Source organism: Mugil cephalus, chromosome 7 (assembly GCF_022458985.1).
Source record: "Mugil cephalus isolate CIBA_MC_2020 chromosome 7, CIBA_Mcephalus_1.1, whole genome shotgun sequence".
Taxonomy (NCBI): domain Eukaryota; kingdom Metazoa; phylum Chordata; class Actinopteri; order Mugiliformes; family Mugilidae; genus Mugil; species Mugil cephalus.
Window position 1 is genome coordinate 10,742,525 of NC_061776.1, and position 15,377 is coordinate 10,757,901.

The 15,377-nt window shown below is 40.9% G+C and overlaps 3 protein-coding genes across 4 annotated transcripts; 2 read left to right on the forward strand and 1 right to left on the reverse strand.

Moving 5' to 3' along the window:
* The first annotated feature begins 45 nt into the window (after positions 1-45).
* On the forward strand, positions 46-1,936 carry ccl25a (chemokine (C-C motif) ligand 25a). Its single transcript, XM_047589575.1, has 5 exons — positions 46-133; positions 711-796; positions 970-1,087; positions 1,174-1,267; positions 1,356-1,936. The coding sequence occupies exons 2-5, from the start codon at positions 733-735 to the stop codon at positions 1,371-1,373; spliced, it is 294 nt and encodes a 97-aa protein (XP_047445531.1). The 5' UTR covers positions 46-133; positions 711-732; the 3' UTR covers positions 1,374-1,936.
* Positions 1,937-4,036: 2,100 nt separating this feature from the next.
* On the reverse strand, positions 4,037-11,458 carry LOC125010207 (serine/threonine-protein kinase NIM1-like). Its single transcript, XM_047588597.1, has 5 exons — positions 11,319-11,458; positions 7,621-7,755; positions 7,260-7,511; positions 6,236-6,504; positions 4,037-5,666 (listed from the first exon to the last, which is right to left on the reverse strand). Exons 2-5 carry the CDS (start codon positions 7,688-7,690, stop codon positions 4,914-4,916), a joined length of 1,344 nt encoding a protein of 447 aa, XP_047444553.1. The 5' UTR covers positions 7,691-7,755; positions 11,319-11,458; the 3' UTR covers positions 4,037-4,913.
* pnhd (pinhead) lies at positions 6,407-14,239 on the forward strand. Of its 2 annotated transcripts, XM_047588600.1 has the most exons (8): positions 6,407-6,526; positions 10,119-10,233; positions 10,595-10,690; positions 10,905-11,044; positions 11,331-11,607; positions 12,201-12,382; positions 13,216-13,274; positions 13,939-14,239. In XM_047588600.1, exons 2-8 carry the CDS (start codon positions 10,182-10,184, stop codon positions 14,087-14,089), a joined length of 957 nt encoding a protein of 318 aa, XP_047444556.1. In that variant the 5' UTR covers positions 6,407-6,526; positions 10,119-10,181; the 3' UTR covers positions 14,090-14,239. The 2 variants fall into 2 exon arrangements, with proteins under 2 accessions (XP_047444556.1, XP_047444555.1); XM_047588599.1 differs by lacking the exons at positions 6,407-6,526; positions 10,119-10,233 and having other exon boundaries at positions 10,298-10,690.
* Positions 14,240-15,377: the final 1,138 nt, after the last annotated feature.

Below are 15,377 nucleotides of genomic sequence, written 5' to 3' on the forward strand. Positions count from 1 at the left end.
AGATGAGCCAAGCTGTCTTTATGGAAATATGATCCTGGCAAAGAGCCACTAGGGCGCTTATAAGAGTGCGTTGCCTGTACAGGTTGGTAGACACAAGAACAGAAAGCTACAGAAGACATCTGGAGCATCAGAGGTAAGCAAACCGGAGGTAACTAGGAACTTCTGATGGATACTGAGGCAATGCTCTTTGGATTTCTTAGATCAAAACAGGCTTGTTGATTATAGATCCATATGCAAATAATTTATTTTTTTAGCAATTCTTGCTAAAAAATTGCTTTTTAGCAATTATACTTTACTTCTAATATTGCACAATGTTATAATGTACTGTAATTATGCTAGAATTTAATCGGACTGCAAGCTTAGCAATAATCCTAATTAGTAAAATGTTGTGCATTTTTGAGAAGCTGTGAAACTGAATTTGACTTTCGCCCCGAAGGGCTAAAAGCCGATATGGATAGTGAAGATTTATAGAGACCAAATCCAAATCTGTTAATGCCAAAAAGAAGAAATTTGTTTAAGAGATAGTTCCATTAAAGCAAAACTATAAGTAAACGGGCAACACAAAAACATCTGCTGCACGGTGTTTGTTCAAGGTCCAAGGATTGAGGTGTAAATAGAAAAGTCATGGGAGGAGCTGTGGTCAGCAATCACGGAGCGATAAGACGTATTGCCACAGTGGTTAAAAAGTTGTTCCCTTACATGTTTTTCAGAGCCGCCACCAGAAACTTCGCCATGCAGTTCAGCACGCTCTTCTTCTGTCTGCTCCTGTCGTGTCTGTGTCTTTCACTGGCACAAGGTAAGGCACTTGAATCTAAAAGTCCATCCATCTAAAAAATCTGCCTTACCTCGTAGGTTTCCCCAGCCAAATTGGATCACTTGTCTTGATTCAGCATTGCATGTGTTGCTCAAATTCTACTTTGTTGTTCATAAAACGGCGGCACTGAATTTGCTTCATTTCTGATATTCCAGGGACCTCCGAAGACTGCTGCCTGAAATACGTGTCACATTTGGGCCGCAGCATAAGAAAACATGCAGTGAAGTACAGGAATCAGTACGCAGATGGAGGCTGCAACATCAATGCTGTAATGTAAGGTCAAATGATGAATCTGAATGAATCAACGTTCCTGAACTCTGTATTTCAAAAAATTAATTTGAATCATTTGTTTTATTTAGCTTCACCATGAGGAAGGGACGTCGGTTTTGTGCAGACCCCAAGGCAGACTGGGTCAAACAACTTCAGGAAATACTTGACAGAAGACACCAGAAGGTACTAATATCAAAAAAACATTTAACCTGAGGATCTGATTGTGCGTTTTGAAGTGATATTCAAACGGATGTCTTTTGTTTTTTCACAGACCGAGAAGATGGGCTGAGGTTTGGTGCATCCGCCAATTTTCATTTTGCGCCATGTGCCATCTTTTGTTAAGAGTCTTGTTGAGCAACAAGTGGTTTTGCTGTGATTTTGTGGCATCTAAACTGCAAGACAAGCGTGGAAGCTGTCCAAGGAAATCGTGTGGCTTTACTTTTGCTTTCGCTCTGCACCAAGTCAAAGGTCAAAAGCTCAGAGTCGCAGTCATTCTCAAGACACACAAAGCACATAAACGTCATTAAATGCATGGCTGCTTCCCGAAAATAAAATAAAAATGTTTTCTTTCCCATGTGCTATTAAATAAGCTATTTAATTATCTAAATGGTGATGGAGTGTAAATGTAATATTAAGTGATCCCTTCTGTGATGTGTCCTATGAAATACACAGTTGTATGAGAACACGCCTTGTTATAAGTAAATGATTATTTTTTTTCCTGTAATGAGAGTCATATGAAAAGCTGTTCTGTCTTAATTTCTTTGAAACTTTTTTTATACATGCTTTGTCTTTTCCCACATTTTGTGTTTTATTGCCATATATATGTTCCAATAAAAGCATTACTGCAGTAAACTCCCTCTCTTTCATGTCTGACTCTGTTAAGTTCGTTGTCCACTCACAGTTTGTGGAAGTAGGTTAGAAAAGAGAAGAAGGGGACAAAATCAATTAACCTTCTGTTTGGACGTACAAAACATAAAAGAAAACCAGACACACAAAACATAAAAACAGACTATATATATATTCTTGTCTTTATCCAATTCTTTATCTAATGCTTTAAAGTAGTAGAAGATACAGCCACACTCTGTTTAACCATTAGATATGTAACCAAACACACCTTAAAAGACCTTTGAGCAAAGGACCACTGCAGTAAAAATTGTGAAATATTTATTGTGAAATATGTGCTAAACTGATAAGTGCATCTCTTTATCAGTTATTTTATCATTCTCTCAGTGTTACTCTGTCAAACATTTATCAACCATCTGCTTTCATCCACATGCGGCAATACAGACTATTTATTGCATGTTGTAAAATTACTTCTGCTTCTGAACTCATGCAGGCTGACCAAAACCGAGTAAACAGCCCCGTCTAAGGTCTCCATGTTTTCTTGCAGCGGCGCTTTAATTTTTGCCAGGCTGAATTTGCTTCGCTTTGCACAAGGTGCGCGACTAATTGGATGCAACCTAAAATGTATGAATTAAAGTGCAGCGCGGAAACTCTGCAGGGAGAAATGTGTCTGAGCTGACACGGGGTTGGATATGCTCATTGATCTATGAGTGTTACCCTCTCCTTTTCCCGGGTATTCACGAGAGCTGCTGGGACTTGCAGTTGATAAAATCTCACCGTGAGTAATGCACCGTGCCTGACTTTGCTGCCTGCATCGTGATTGATCACTTCCACACGTCTACCTCGCATTGGCTTCGCCTTGTGAAAAAAGATTGTGTGCCTTAATTAAGGCACTGGGTTAATTATCTGAAGTTGATTAAAGGAGAGGTGTGAACGCTTCAGTCAGCTCTGCTAATGTAATGCATAAGCAAAAAAGCGATTGAAGTTATATAGCTATAAAAAAAATAAAAAGATTCAAGGAAGGGCAACCAAGAAATGAAGAAGTACCCTCCAAGCACACAGGTGAAGAGTTTGTTTGAATAGTTTGCCAACTTAGCTCAAAGGCAAAAGTGATAGATTGTCTGGCAAACACGTTGTAATTACTAAGACGTTAATGGCATATGGAATATTGAAAGACATGCCGAATTGCTCAGACTATGACTAACAGATGCACCTTTCGAGGTCAAAGAATTAGGCCGCAGCTTGAAAAGGATTTTGGTGCTGAGGCTTCATTTTTTCGTTTGTGTCACAACAGTGCTGACATACTGTATGTGTTGGATTTTTGCTCTTGCGTGCTCGGGCAGAAATAGGCTGGCAGAAATAGCAGACTTTTTTTTTTATTATCAAGGGCAAAAAGTGGGAAAGTGTGAAAACAATGTGTGGGAAAAAAAAAATCCCATCACATTGAAACAAACGTGATGAATTACAGGAAATGAGATGTTTGGAACGCACTTAGGAGACTGGAAAGACGGCTTGTGTTGCAGAAACCTCCTGGGCTAGGTGCGTGCCAAAAGAAATTGACGAGAATTGTAAATCAGGAAGGATTAAAAGGGAAAGATGAAAGCAGCTGTAAAACAGTGCACGTCAAAGAAATATTTGGAAGTGACATTATATTTATTGCCATAATATTCTGGCGTATTTTAAAACCTGTCATAACAGCTACTTTGTCTCATCTGAGTAGTGAATCAAATACATTATCCAAATACGTGAAGGAAACATTAAGCCACGACAATAAAGACTTCTGTTATTCTCCTTATCAGAGAAAAAAACAAATGACTTGACAGTGATGTAAGTTTCAGTCCGTTCAGATCACAGTTAAAATATACCTGTTACTCACCGGCTCACTCATTACGTCAATTATAATTGATCTATTTATTTTAGTATCATTATTTTTGATTAATTAATTATTCTATTCTGTGTGTGTGTGTGTGTGTGTGTGTGTGTGTGTGTGTGTGTGTGTGTGTGTGTGTGTGTGTGCGCTATTTTATTTCTAATGTGTTCCCTGTTTTTGCAGAAACTTTTCCAATAAAATGTTTTACTGCACAAACACGTGTTTTATATATACTTTTATTTGACATCAAATATACTGTACGTGGTGAGAAAGAAATGATACAATAAAGGTTCTTTTCATAAAACATCACTAAAAACAACAGTGGTTCTCTTTGCAAGGGAAGCATGAAAATGAGCAAGTCTCACTAATTTATTGAGAGGTTATCATTAATAATAAGTCAGCTTCGCCTCATACCTTTTGTCCAAAACTAATAGATCAAGCTTAAGATATCAAGGTTCCAGCAGGAGAGCGATAAAAACTCTAAACATGCAACGGTAAGTTGCCATTTACTCGATCAAAGACATGTTATCAAGGAGACGATGGCAAAACCAGACAACCAGACATAAAATGTTATTCCCCTGTTAGCGTTCCAATTTGACTCATCTACAAATAGCGAAAAAAAAAAACCCTTGAGGTGCTTTTGAAATTTCCACATTTGTGTTTCTTACTGGAAGAGCACTTGCTGGGTCACTGTCAGTCCACATGCCAGGAATGTCTTTCATGCTTGTTTTAAATGCAGATCTCACTCTGAAGTACATGGAAGTTATGGTAACAAACGAGTGCCAAATGCGGTCACAGGGTTCGCTACCGTTTCTGCTTGCGTGGATGGGACTCATCGCTTCATGGCTAGATGAAACCACGTTCTGCTCTCTTTATAAACTTCAGCTCGCCAACAGGACAGCTGCTTCCTAAAACCACACTGAGATTTGATATTATTGTTTGTGTATGGACAGACGCAGGACACAACACGTTGAGCTTAAGAGGTGCTGGTATACAGTACGTTTAGTTCTCTCACTAATATTTCACGCTTGATGCAGAGATATGAAAGAAATGTCATTTATCTTCTTTGTCTCACTCTCACAAGTAAATTTCCCCAAGTTTCTGCAACAAACAAAGCTACATGATAACACAGACCACAGAGTGGCGTTTGTTGAGCGTGCCATCTGATCCGGCTTTCCATCCGAGTCTGCGCCGAGACTCTCTGGTGCAGGTCTGGATGTAACCCACGGCTTCCACCGATCTCCTCTTCTGAATCCGATGGAGTAAAATCCGATATGTTCCCGTGATGGGGCTTCTCAAGTTTGCACTGTTGACAATGTGGGCCTTTGTGATGCCGAGATCCTCCAGCGCTTCCTTCACATTTAGTTCATCCGAGGTGAGGATGCAGTTGGGCTCGATCAGATGGGAGGGCGTGGCTCGGCACGCTGGGTAGGCCTGAGGGCATTCAACCCCTCTCATCCACTCACTGGACATGATCTTGGCTGCAGTGAGGCGATCCACGGGCACCGGCCTCAAGAGGCCTTTAATAATCTCCTGGCACGGCTGTGGCACGTAGGTGGGTATGGTGTAAGAGCCCTGCAGGATGCAGCACTTAAGCCTGCCCGTGTTTGTAGCTTTGAACGGCATCGTAGCAGTCACCATGAAGTAGAGCAGAATGCCAAGCGCCCACATGTCTGCATACTGACCAACGTAGCCTTTGTCTTTGAACAGCTCGGGAGCTGCATAAGGCGGAGAGCCACAGAACGTGCGGAGGACATCGCCGGGGCAACAGTACGTGCTAAAACCAAAGTCCCCCACCTTGACGCAGTAGGTGCTGGTGTAGAAGACATTCTCAGCCTTCAGGTCCCTGTGGATTATATTTCTGTCATGCTGGAAAAGGAGAAAACAAATGCACGTTTTAGATCGTTGCACCGGCAGGGAGGTAGTTGGGTTTGAAAAAAAGAAGGCTAGATTAAAATTTAACTGAAAAATATCAATCAAATCTGAACTTCAGGACTGACAAATACAACACGTGTCATAGCAGGGAAGAAGTTAAATCCCTTAGGGGATGAATACAGTAATCTATCTATCTATCTATCTATCTATCTATCTATCTATCTATCTATCTATCTATCTAGTAAAAAATAAATAAATAAAAACTCTGAAACCAGTAACAATTAAACAAGTTTTGAAGTATAAAAATAATAAATTAAGTGTGAAAAATAAAGAAATTTAAAAAAAAAATGAATAAAAAACTATTTATTAGTTTCTTTAGGTGGAAACATGCAATGACGTTTCCTGGACCACTTTTTAAAGATATTTATTTTTATTTGTTTTTATTATCAGTTCTAAAACCAACGTAAAATACACACTCAAATAATAGCTCGTGTACAACTTCCTCTAAAAATAAACCCGTCGTTTTGATTGTGTGGTCTCGCCCTTCCTTCTTTTTGTCTCACCATGTGTCTGACCGCAGATATGAGCTGTGAAAATACAAGCTTGCTCTCCAGATCCGACATGCGCCCCCTGGTGGTGATGTGCGAGAACAGCTCCCCTCCGCTGGCGTACTCCATCACCAGGTAGAGTCGCTTGAACGTTTCCACCACTTCGTACAGGCGCACTACGTTGGGGTGGGCCAGCTTCTCCATGCAAGCGATTTCAGAGGCGAAAAGAGCCTGGGAACATTTGTCCAGGCGCACCTTGTCCAGGATTTTCACAGCCACTCTTTCTACAAAAAAGACGTTGACAAGGTCAGTGAGGCCACAAGGGGAGAAATGATTGTCTCTAACTTTTCTATTATTTGACATTAATTTAATTTCTATCTTTTAATAAATTCCACAGCATGCATTTACCAGCAGCATTATAGACAAGCTTTGAAAGCTGAAAGCAGTTTGGATTAGAGGGTGGCTGCTTGATGAGATTAGTTATGTCTTCTGACATCTGCAATGACCCAGACTGGATGTGCATGCTGAAAAATGCTGAGCTGGGTCAACTGAAGTCTCTTGCATGAGATAAATGGGGCGTCCGTTTTACAGCTTTGAGTTCTGATAAAATCAGTAAATATCAGCTAGCTGAAAGGCTTCTGTGTTCTTCTACAGTGTGAAAGAATATATTAAAAAATATGTGAAACTTTTTTTCAATTTAATTTAGAAATTCAAATAAAGAGGAGCTTCGTAGCTTTATCCTCATTCATTATATTTAAAATAAAGTTTGACTTGACGTAAAGGCTAATGTCTCATAATAATCTGACACTGTGCCATGTATTGGTAGTGTTTGCAAGTTTTAAAGATTTGTTCCAATGAATCAGGCACATGTGAACTTTAATGGCATCGCTCTCCTTTAATTAACTTGATCGATACATGCATGTTAATAATTTGTGAATAAAGTAAAACCTCCCCCTAACAGTCAGCCATGACTTAAAATGACTCATGTCCTACCTGAAAGTGGAGGAATTAGAGGAAAGCAAAGCAACCGAAATCTCACCTTTGGTCAGGTCATGTATTCCCAATCTAACCTGGGAGAAGTTGCCAGATCCGATCTCCCCTCTGAGCTCGTAGAGCCCCACCCGGCGTCCAAATACCAGATCATCCATCACCTTCTCCGAATGGGTCAGGTTGTACAAGGCCTTCCCGAGGGCCGTACACTGGTCCCTCTCCTCCGCTGAGTTCTCCTCCGTCTCCGCTTTTCTGGGGGTGAAGACGTCATCCTGACATGGCGCCGTCTTCAAGTGAGCCCCTGAGACAGGGGAAATTGACGCCATAGCTTGAATAACTACTCTCTGCATCACAATGGGTCAAACCCGTAAAAGGAAACCCTACAATTTCAACAAAGTGCCTGTACTCACATGTTTTTCCTTTTATGTTTTTCTTGCTTCTATCCGTGTTGGTGGCTTTGTATCTGTTGTTGGAATGCATGTTTCCTTATCCATACACCGCAAGACACTCTTGTTCTTCTTTGATTCCAGACTTCTCTTTTCAAACTAAAAAAAGAAGGTGCTAAATTACTAATATAATGAAATTCCACAAGGCAAAAACCGAAGGAAAAAATTTGTCCGAACGAAAGTTTGCAGCATGTTATAAAAGCAAAACCCTTTTGCGTGCATCAGGAAAAAAGACTCCAAGAAGATGATGTCTCTTTAACTTCCTGCAGCGACGCTGCTATGATACAACGCAGCTCTCTCCCAGTACAGCAGTGTTGTCTCCTGGTGTATAATCCAGAACTATCACTGCACATAACACCCTGTAATCCCTAAGTGTTTTACTCCTCCCATGCAGACAGACAATAGACGGCCTTTAAAGTCTTCTTTAACCCCTAGACATGAACATGCCACCTGGTAAAGGACGCTGATGAGATTACTTTTACAATGCACTGATGGTCATTATTGTCAGGGGTCAGTGAGAAGGAGCAAGGTTATAAAGGCATTTAAAGCGGTTCGGTTTCATAGGATTTCCTAGTGGCTGCAACCGTGAATGGTTCAAATTTTCACATAATAAATATCTGATTATTCTTCTTGTGTTGGCGTACGAATGGCGATTAAAGAAATAATTCAGATTCTCATTAATGTACAGCAAACCAAGTGAAACAGCGCTGCTAATCGCCTTCTAATTGGCATTATCTGCTTTTTAGCATTATAAAGCTAAAAGAACAGAGAGCAGAGGACGGAGAAGGTCCAGACCACCCAGCAACACGATGTGCCAGACACTGACCATGACACCAGACAGACACTTGGTCAGACAGTTCACACTGGTGTCCGCTTGGACTGGGCCAGGGATTGTCTGGTGGCCGTCACTCATGCTGTAAGCTGTCTGCTCATGTCGCAAGCGACTCACTATAATCCAATCACAACGTGATCATCTCGGCACGTGCAATTTTGAAGTCCTCTAAATGAACGGTTGACAAAACAGGGAAGAGTGGCAGCGAAATTACCAGCATTTTGTAAAGTCTGTTTTGGTCTTCGACATCAGTCGTAGGCTCTAAGAACCGCGTGGTCAGTAAATGGCCAAGGAGCAAAAATATACGATTCTGGATTAAAGGATTAAGGCTATTTATCATAAACCTAATGGGCCTCTCATCTATGCTGTAACACCACTGTCACGTAGGAAAAGATTCATATGGTTTGGATTTCTCAAATGAATATGCTGTCATTTTGACTTTATGTCCAAACATTTTTGTAAATCACAGCTGCTCTGGTACTCTTCATCGTGGTCATTTGTTTGGAAACCAGCTGTTTGTTTGCAAGGTCAAGAATGAACCTATCATCTAAAACCTTTAGCTTTAGTTTGTGGCCTGAAACGAAATGGAAACGTGAACTTGTAGAAAACTTTAGCCACTTTAATCCATAACCCAGTAAAGCTTGCTCTTCATTCAACAATAATAATATTAACAAAACATGTTTATAACCGTAATTCAATCAAGTCATCACTATGGCTGAATGTGGGTTTTACCGGGATTATGAGAGATTATCAACACGATTAGCTGGAAGTTTAATGAAAGGAGCCGACAATTGAAACCCGCTGCAGGGGCGTCACCTTAATCAAAGTGTCTGACTGCTGACGGCCGCCTGAACGATGATCCGTTGATCCTGGTGAAAATGAGGGGATCACATCAACACATCAAAGTAGCACTGACACCTTGTTAAGATCGGAGAGGGAAATTAGTAAAATGACAAGATTAAAACATGGCCAATATTTTTTTATTTTTTTTTATTTTTAGTTTTTAAAGACAAAGTGACCGAAAAGAGAACATCACCGAGGCGTTTAGTTGCTCCTTTTAGCTGAAACAAAACTTCCGTCACTAACCACTAACCCATTCTTAGTTAAGTTTAGAAGATGCATGACCTTGCAAGTCTTGGAACTTCCTTAATATACTTGGTTTGATATTGGTTCCTCCACTTTCTCTGAGGGGAAAGAGAAGCAGCGGTTCGAAGGACGGCTCTTCTGAGCTTTGACCATTTGGCGTCACGTTGAATAAACACAAAGGTGCTGGCGCTCTCTGAGGTGGAGTCCCAGGCCCCCATGCTGATCCTGTTTATGTGTTCGGGCCTGGTTTTGTTTTAAGTTGGAGGTGCTAAACACCTTCCCCCTGAGATAAAAGATGATTAATGCCTTTGAATGAGCGACGCTTTAATGGCTCAAGGCTACTTAAGCACTTCATTAGTGGGAGCTCAGGCCCGGTCAACACACTCGAGCCGCTGGACCCTGCCTGCAAGAGCTCCATCCCACAAGGCATTTAACATGGAAATTTGATTAGCCCTCACTTTTTGTTTTTCACTGACAAAACGTTAAGGCCTTTTTTTTTTAATCTTTGGGTGACATTTGACTTGATCCCATATAAATATCTGAGGCATCCGTGAGCAGAAGGGCACTCGGGATCTGGCAGCTGAGGAGCACATCTGGGCTAAAAACCATGGACATACCCCAAACTTTCCTTCTCTTCCTGTGTGTCCTTCACCTGACCTGTAAGTACCCTGTGTTTATTCTGCTCTACTACGACCGTGACATGTTCACCAGAAGCTACTCAGTTAAAAAATGCACTGACTAATTACTTCTGATATAACTCAGTAAACACGAGCAGTAAAAAACAAATGCGAAGAATATTCCCAACATGAATATTTCAAGATGATCATCTTATAAACATACATTTATGTAAAGATTTGTAAAATAATTTTATCTTTTTTCTTGTAGAAATGGATCATTAAGAGAAAACTGATTTGTGCAAGGTCAACAGTGATTTGAAAGGAGGTTTTTAAACCATATATAGAGAAATGACACTATTTCAAGTCACTGACGCCACCTGTATGTTCTTGTCTCCATTTCTAGTGACTGGAGTGTTGAGCAAACACATCGATCACAGAAACCTGTTCACACAGAGGATATGCTGCAAGAGACAGAGCCACTTTGTGTACATTGGACAAGGTAAAACAACACATTCCTCCAGGTGCACTTTTCCAGAGCGTGTAGGAGGTTTCATTTGCACCGACACGTTTCGCCTCTATCTTGTTGTTACTCGACTGTTCAAGTGGTTTAGAGGAATCGAAACTTAAAGAGAAGACTTTAAAAATATATTAAAAAAAATTAAATAAATAAAAAAAGACCAACTCTTTCTCTCTATCTGTCTCTTTCCCTGAAGACATCTCTGGGAGTCCTGTCAGCGTAGACGTGGGAATGTGCAGGTCACACTGTGGGCGGACAACAAGATCATCACATGAAGCGGGGCAGCAGGACTACTCCAAACATTCCTCAATGCTGGAATTCCTCAGGAGCAAAAAGGTAAGTGGAAGGCGGTGACACTTCCCTGCTCTGCCACCAGGGTGCGCTATAACTTTGAGATTACCTTTAACCATTGCCCTTCCACAAATTTCTAAATATCATTAACTTTAATCCTCTCAATATAATTTTTTTCATCAATTGATTCTTAATATCAGTAACATTTGTTGAGAAACGGTGCAATGAACTCTACTCATCAACCTCACGTTTGAAATATGTAACCTTAATTTGTACCACGCACTCACACAGACACGTTTTTGACTTTTTTATATTTTACCTTAAACAAAAGGCGAGGACGCGAGGACCCGCTGCCCCAGAGAGCTCGGAGCCGCTGAACCAGGTGCCCTCCTGCGGCATGAACCAGGTGTGCGAGCCGACGGGGACGCGCGTAGACCGGGTGCTGCTGTTCGAGGGACCCCGGGAGGTGGAGGTCATCGAGGAGTGCCACTGCGAGGTCAAGATGACGCAGTGCATCCGCGTCCCCGCGCTGAAGACGTATTACGCAGAAACACCGTACGAGACGGTCATCGACGTGGGAGGATGCTCCCGGTCCAAAGGCTCCCCAGGTGCGTGAAGTCTACCTGGAAAAAAACAAACGAACAAGAGTGTGTTAAGATCAGATAACCTAAGATAAGATAAGATGAGATGAGATGAGATGAGATGAGATGAGATGAGATGAGATGAGATGAGACTGTATTGATCCACATTGGGGAAATTCAAATGTTACATTAGTCAGAAAAAAACAGTGATCAGAAACAAATGAAGTAGGACACAGGCAGCAAACAGCATTAAATAGGACAAACACAACAGGCAACAAAAAGTACAGTACAAAAAGTGACATGATTTAGTTGAGCATTAACCTGACTGTCAAATCCAAAATGATTCACCTGGGAATGGGAAGGTACAGTAGTTGGCCTTTTTTTCACATTACTCACAGCCTGAGTCACAGTAGGAGTCAGCAAATTAAAGTCCTTACATGTCCTTATTTTTGACACTGTCACGACGACTAAACTAAATTCACACACACACAACACAACTATTTCCAATACTAGTGAGAGAAAAACCCCTTAGAACTATGGAACATATATTGTGTCTGGAAGAAATTGTTTTGCAGGCTTTTGTTTCTTATGAAACCTTTTCCTTTGTCCATCTTCGACAGAGGGATTCTCATGTGTCCCCACTAAATTTGACTCAGCCTTGGTGGAAACCCCCAATAAAGTGGATGTGATCCAGACCGTGGTGGATTGCGAGCTGAAGGAGAGTTGCTACAGGATCCCGTATGTGGAGTATTACTACGAAACAGTCCTCCACGCAGACGGCGTCAAGGAGGAGAGACTCAAAGTGAGTGTGGCCCGGAAACTGTTACCAGAACGCAGCTCGTCCTCTGTTAATTTCCTCTCTGCAAGTCGTTTTATTTTTAAACCAGGCTCTTCATTCCTTTGATTAGCGTGGCACATTCTTAACACCAGAGGAGGGATTCACTTGCGATGCCAGTTTCGCACCCTTTTGTCGTCGAGCCGAGAGGAAACGAGGCTCTAGCCGAGCGCCAGACAGTCATGAAGTATCTTTATTCATCAGGCACATGTGTGGAAGACAGCACTTAATCAAGCTAATCCGCTGGCTGGTACCACACATCGCAAGTGTGAAGGACTTCAGGATGTGTTTAATGTTAATCCATGCTAAAAAAAAAAAAAAAGGCGACTGTAGTCAAAGCAGAGTATGAATTTCTTGTATCGTAGGTGCATGATAAATGGAAATAAGTCTGACCAGGTCAAAACAAATTTATAGTATATTTACAGTATGTTCTGTAGGAGAACAACATCAAAACTGTAATTAAACTAGTTTGTGGGACATATATGAAAAAAACAAGGGCTTAAACACACTCTAAGTCCTTAGAAATCCATACCTAACAGAAGGAAACTATTATTTGAGGTTTTGACACTAATAAATAAATGACAGAGAAGTCATGTTAAATGTCTTAGCGCAGTTTCAGCTTCTGCTGTGTCTCAGCACCGGTGTTGCGAGTGAAGTGCAAACACAAATGGCCCCTGCAGGTGATGGATCAAAGCAGATAACATGTTAAACAGCAGCTGGCCCCCCGAACTCAACTGGGTCAATATTTGTGACCAGCTGTGCACTGATTTGCCTCTCTCTGTGTTGCTAATTTTCCACAGGAAATAGACGTGGGTAGATGCTTGGGAGGCTGCACTACAGGAAACCGATGCCTTCTCAGGTTAGTACGAACACAGCTGCTGCACACACCTCCTCTGTCCCTCTCATAACAATTGCCTGTGAGGTCTTACACCTTCCGCACTCAGCATGTTGGCCCTTAAAGGTTCATCCAGACACCAAATGTTCTTGTCCTTTCTTTTGCTTTTTTTTAACCTCTGCTTTATGCTCAGCTTCTAGTAGGTAGGTAATGTTAATGTGCGTGTGAAAAACAGATCCCCATTCCAGATTCATCTTTTAGTTTACTTATTGAGTGAGAAAGAAAATGTGGCACAAATATATACAGAAAAGTCTATTTTTGCTTTATTTCCTTAATGCAGGTTTCACTGTGATTTGTTTTTCTTGTCTTTAATAAATCAAGTCTCACGTGTATAGATGTGATTTAAGCACACAACTAAAAAAAAAAACACACAAAAACAAAAACAAAACAATATTTACACAGGAGATACCCTTATTGTAACTTACAGTAGATGGTCTATAATTTCATCATATAGAAGACATAACAGTGCAAGGATAAAGTATTAATAGAGTATTATATACTACATGCTCAACCTTTAGTTTCTTACTTTTTTTAAGTGTATTTGGAGATGCACAACACTATTATAGGGAATCGGTTCTGGTGAATATGTAAGTTTAATCCGTCCTGTTTTATATATTTTACGTTGCAGAAGTCCAACTGATCCAAAAACCTGCCACTTGTGGTCTGAACGACAGTCCAGTTCCTGCGTTCCTCAGGGCTACGAGAGCCACAGCTTCCTCAACCAGCACGGACAGATCCGAACCATCCTCTCCATCTCTTCCTGCCTCTGTCAAAACTAAACACTGCGCCCTCTGCTGGAGCGGGAGCTTCCAAACATTTCCAGGGACTCTCAAAGGTTTGGCCCACGCTAGCTGCTAGCTGCAGGACACTGATGACCAAATGCAACATTTTTTTTAAAGACTTTCCTACCCTAAAGTATTATTGTATTATGTGTAATATATGTGAATAATGTTAATTTTGTAAATAAATTTAATACAACCATCTGTGAAGACCTGAAAGTGCATCATTGTGTCTTTAGTCGATATGCAGACATTTTGTCTCCAATGTGACTTTTACCAAAAAAAAAAAAAAAAAAGCAAATGAAACACATGTTGTAAAGCCTGGCAAATAGTGCTCCATACTTAAATACAATCCATGACTGAATTCAGAAATCAGTAATTTAATAACACATTTACCCAGTTTGCCATGCACCACAAATATTGAAAGTGTGCCACGCATCTAAAGCACACATATAAAGTTTCAAAGGGTTCCAAGTGAAACTTTGAAGAAGCACTGCAAAGGGGGGCACAAAGCCAGCCGACTTTCTAAGTGCCCCTTTGAAAAAACACACGCGTGAGTAGTTAATAGCTCCCTATTTTGATACTGACACGTCAAACCAATACTGCGCCAGTTTTCTGTGTCATCTCTGAAGATAAAAAAAAGAGTTTTATGGCTTGTGTGCGAGGTGCCATAAAAACTTTGATCTCCTAAACGTTTATTACAGTGAGAGGAAACTAAGTTTTCGGCGTTTTTCCTCGTGCGTGGTTGTGCGTAAAGATCAAAGGGGGCAAATGGCACAGTGTGTGATTTGGCGGAGAAAATAACTGAGCTGGTTTACCGAAATCAATAAAAAAGAGAATTTAAACAATATCATAAACCAATCTTCTACATTCGGGGCTTATATTGGATATATAAACATAGATGTGGAGAGATGTTCGAGGGCAAACCTGAAGTCACGTTTTCAAACACCATCTTGGGTCTGGGTCTGACTGTAAGTTAACCACATAAATGGCATGCAAGAGATCAGCTCAGCTGGAATTCAGGGCTCCTTTTTTAAACTATAACTGCAAATTTGGTGATTATCCAGCTGCAGCTGGATAAGCAGTTATGCAAATCTGAGGAAGTGTAGCCAGCGACACCCGTCTCTTTATCGAAGTAATTGGTTTCCACCTAAGACAGTGTGCCCATTATTCTAAATTAATGGATTCATTTAGGCGCAATCCACTTCCCACCTCGAGTCCACGTCCCTCAAGAGATCGGCTTCACTCCTGTTCTGTCCATAACTTCGCATTTTTGTCCTTTATTGAT

What these genes read in the sequence shown, in the direction of transcription:
- ccl25a (XM_047589575.1), top strand. Translation starts at nt 733, where the DNA reads ATGCAGTTCAGCACGCTCTTCTTCTGTCTGCTCCTGTCGTGTCTGTGT. An exon ending in GTGTCTTTCACTGGCACAAG is followed by an intron (nt 797 to 969) that starts GTAAGGCACTTG and finishes CTGATATTCCAG; the next exon opens with GGACCTCCGAAGACTGCTGC. An exon ending in TGCAACATCAATGCTGTAAT is followed by an intron (nt 1,088 to 1,173) that starts GTAAGGTCAAAT and finishes TGTTTTATTTAG; the next exon opens with CTTCACCATGAGGAAGGGAC.
- LOC125010207 (XM_047588597.1), bottom strand. Translation starts at nt 7,690, where the DNA reads ATGCATTCCAACAACAGATACAAAGCCACCAACACGGATAGAAGCAAG. An exon ending in AAACATAAAAGGAAAAACAT is followed by an intron (nt 7,512 to 7,620) that starts GTGAGTACAGGC and finishes CCCCTGTCTCAG; the next exon opens with GGGCTCACTTGAAGACGGCG. An exon ending in TATCTGCGGTCAGACACATG is followed by an intron (nt 5,667 to 6,235) that starts GTGAGACAAAAA and finishes CTCCTTTTCCAG; the next exon opens with CATGACAGAAATATAATCCA.
- pnhd (XM_047588599.1), top strand. Translation starts at nt 10,540, where the DNA reads ATGACACTATTTCAAGTCACTGACGCCACCTGTATGTTCTTGTCTCCA. An exon ending in CTTTGTGTACATTGGACAAG is followed by an intron (nt 10,691 to 10,904) that starts GTAAAACAACAC and finishes CTTTCCCTGAAG; the next exon opens with ACATCTCTGGGAGTCCTGTC. An exon ending in TCAAGGAGGAGAGACTCAAA is followed by an intron (nt 12,383 to 13,215) that starts GTGAGTGTGGCC and finishes AATTTTCCACAG; the next exon opens with GAAATAGACGTGGGTAGATG.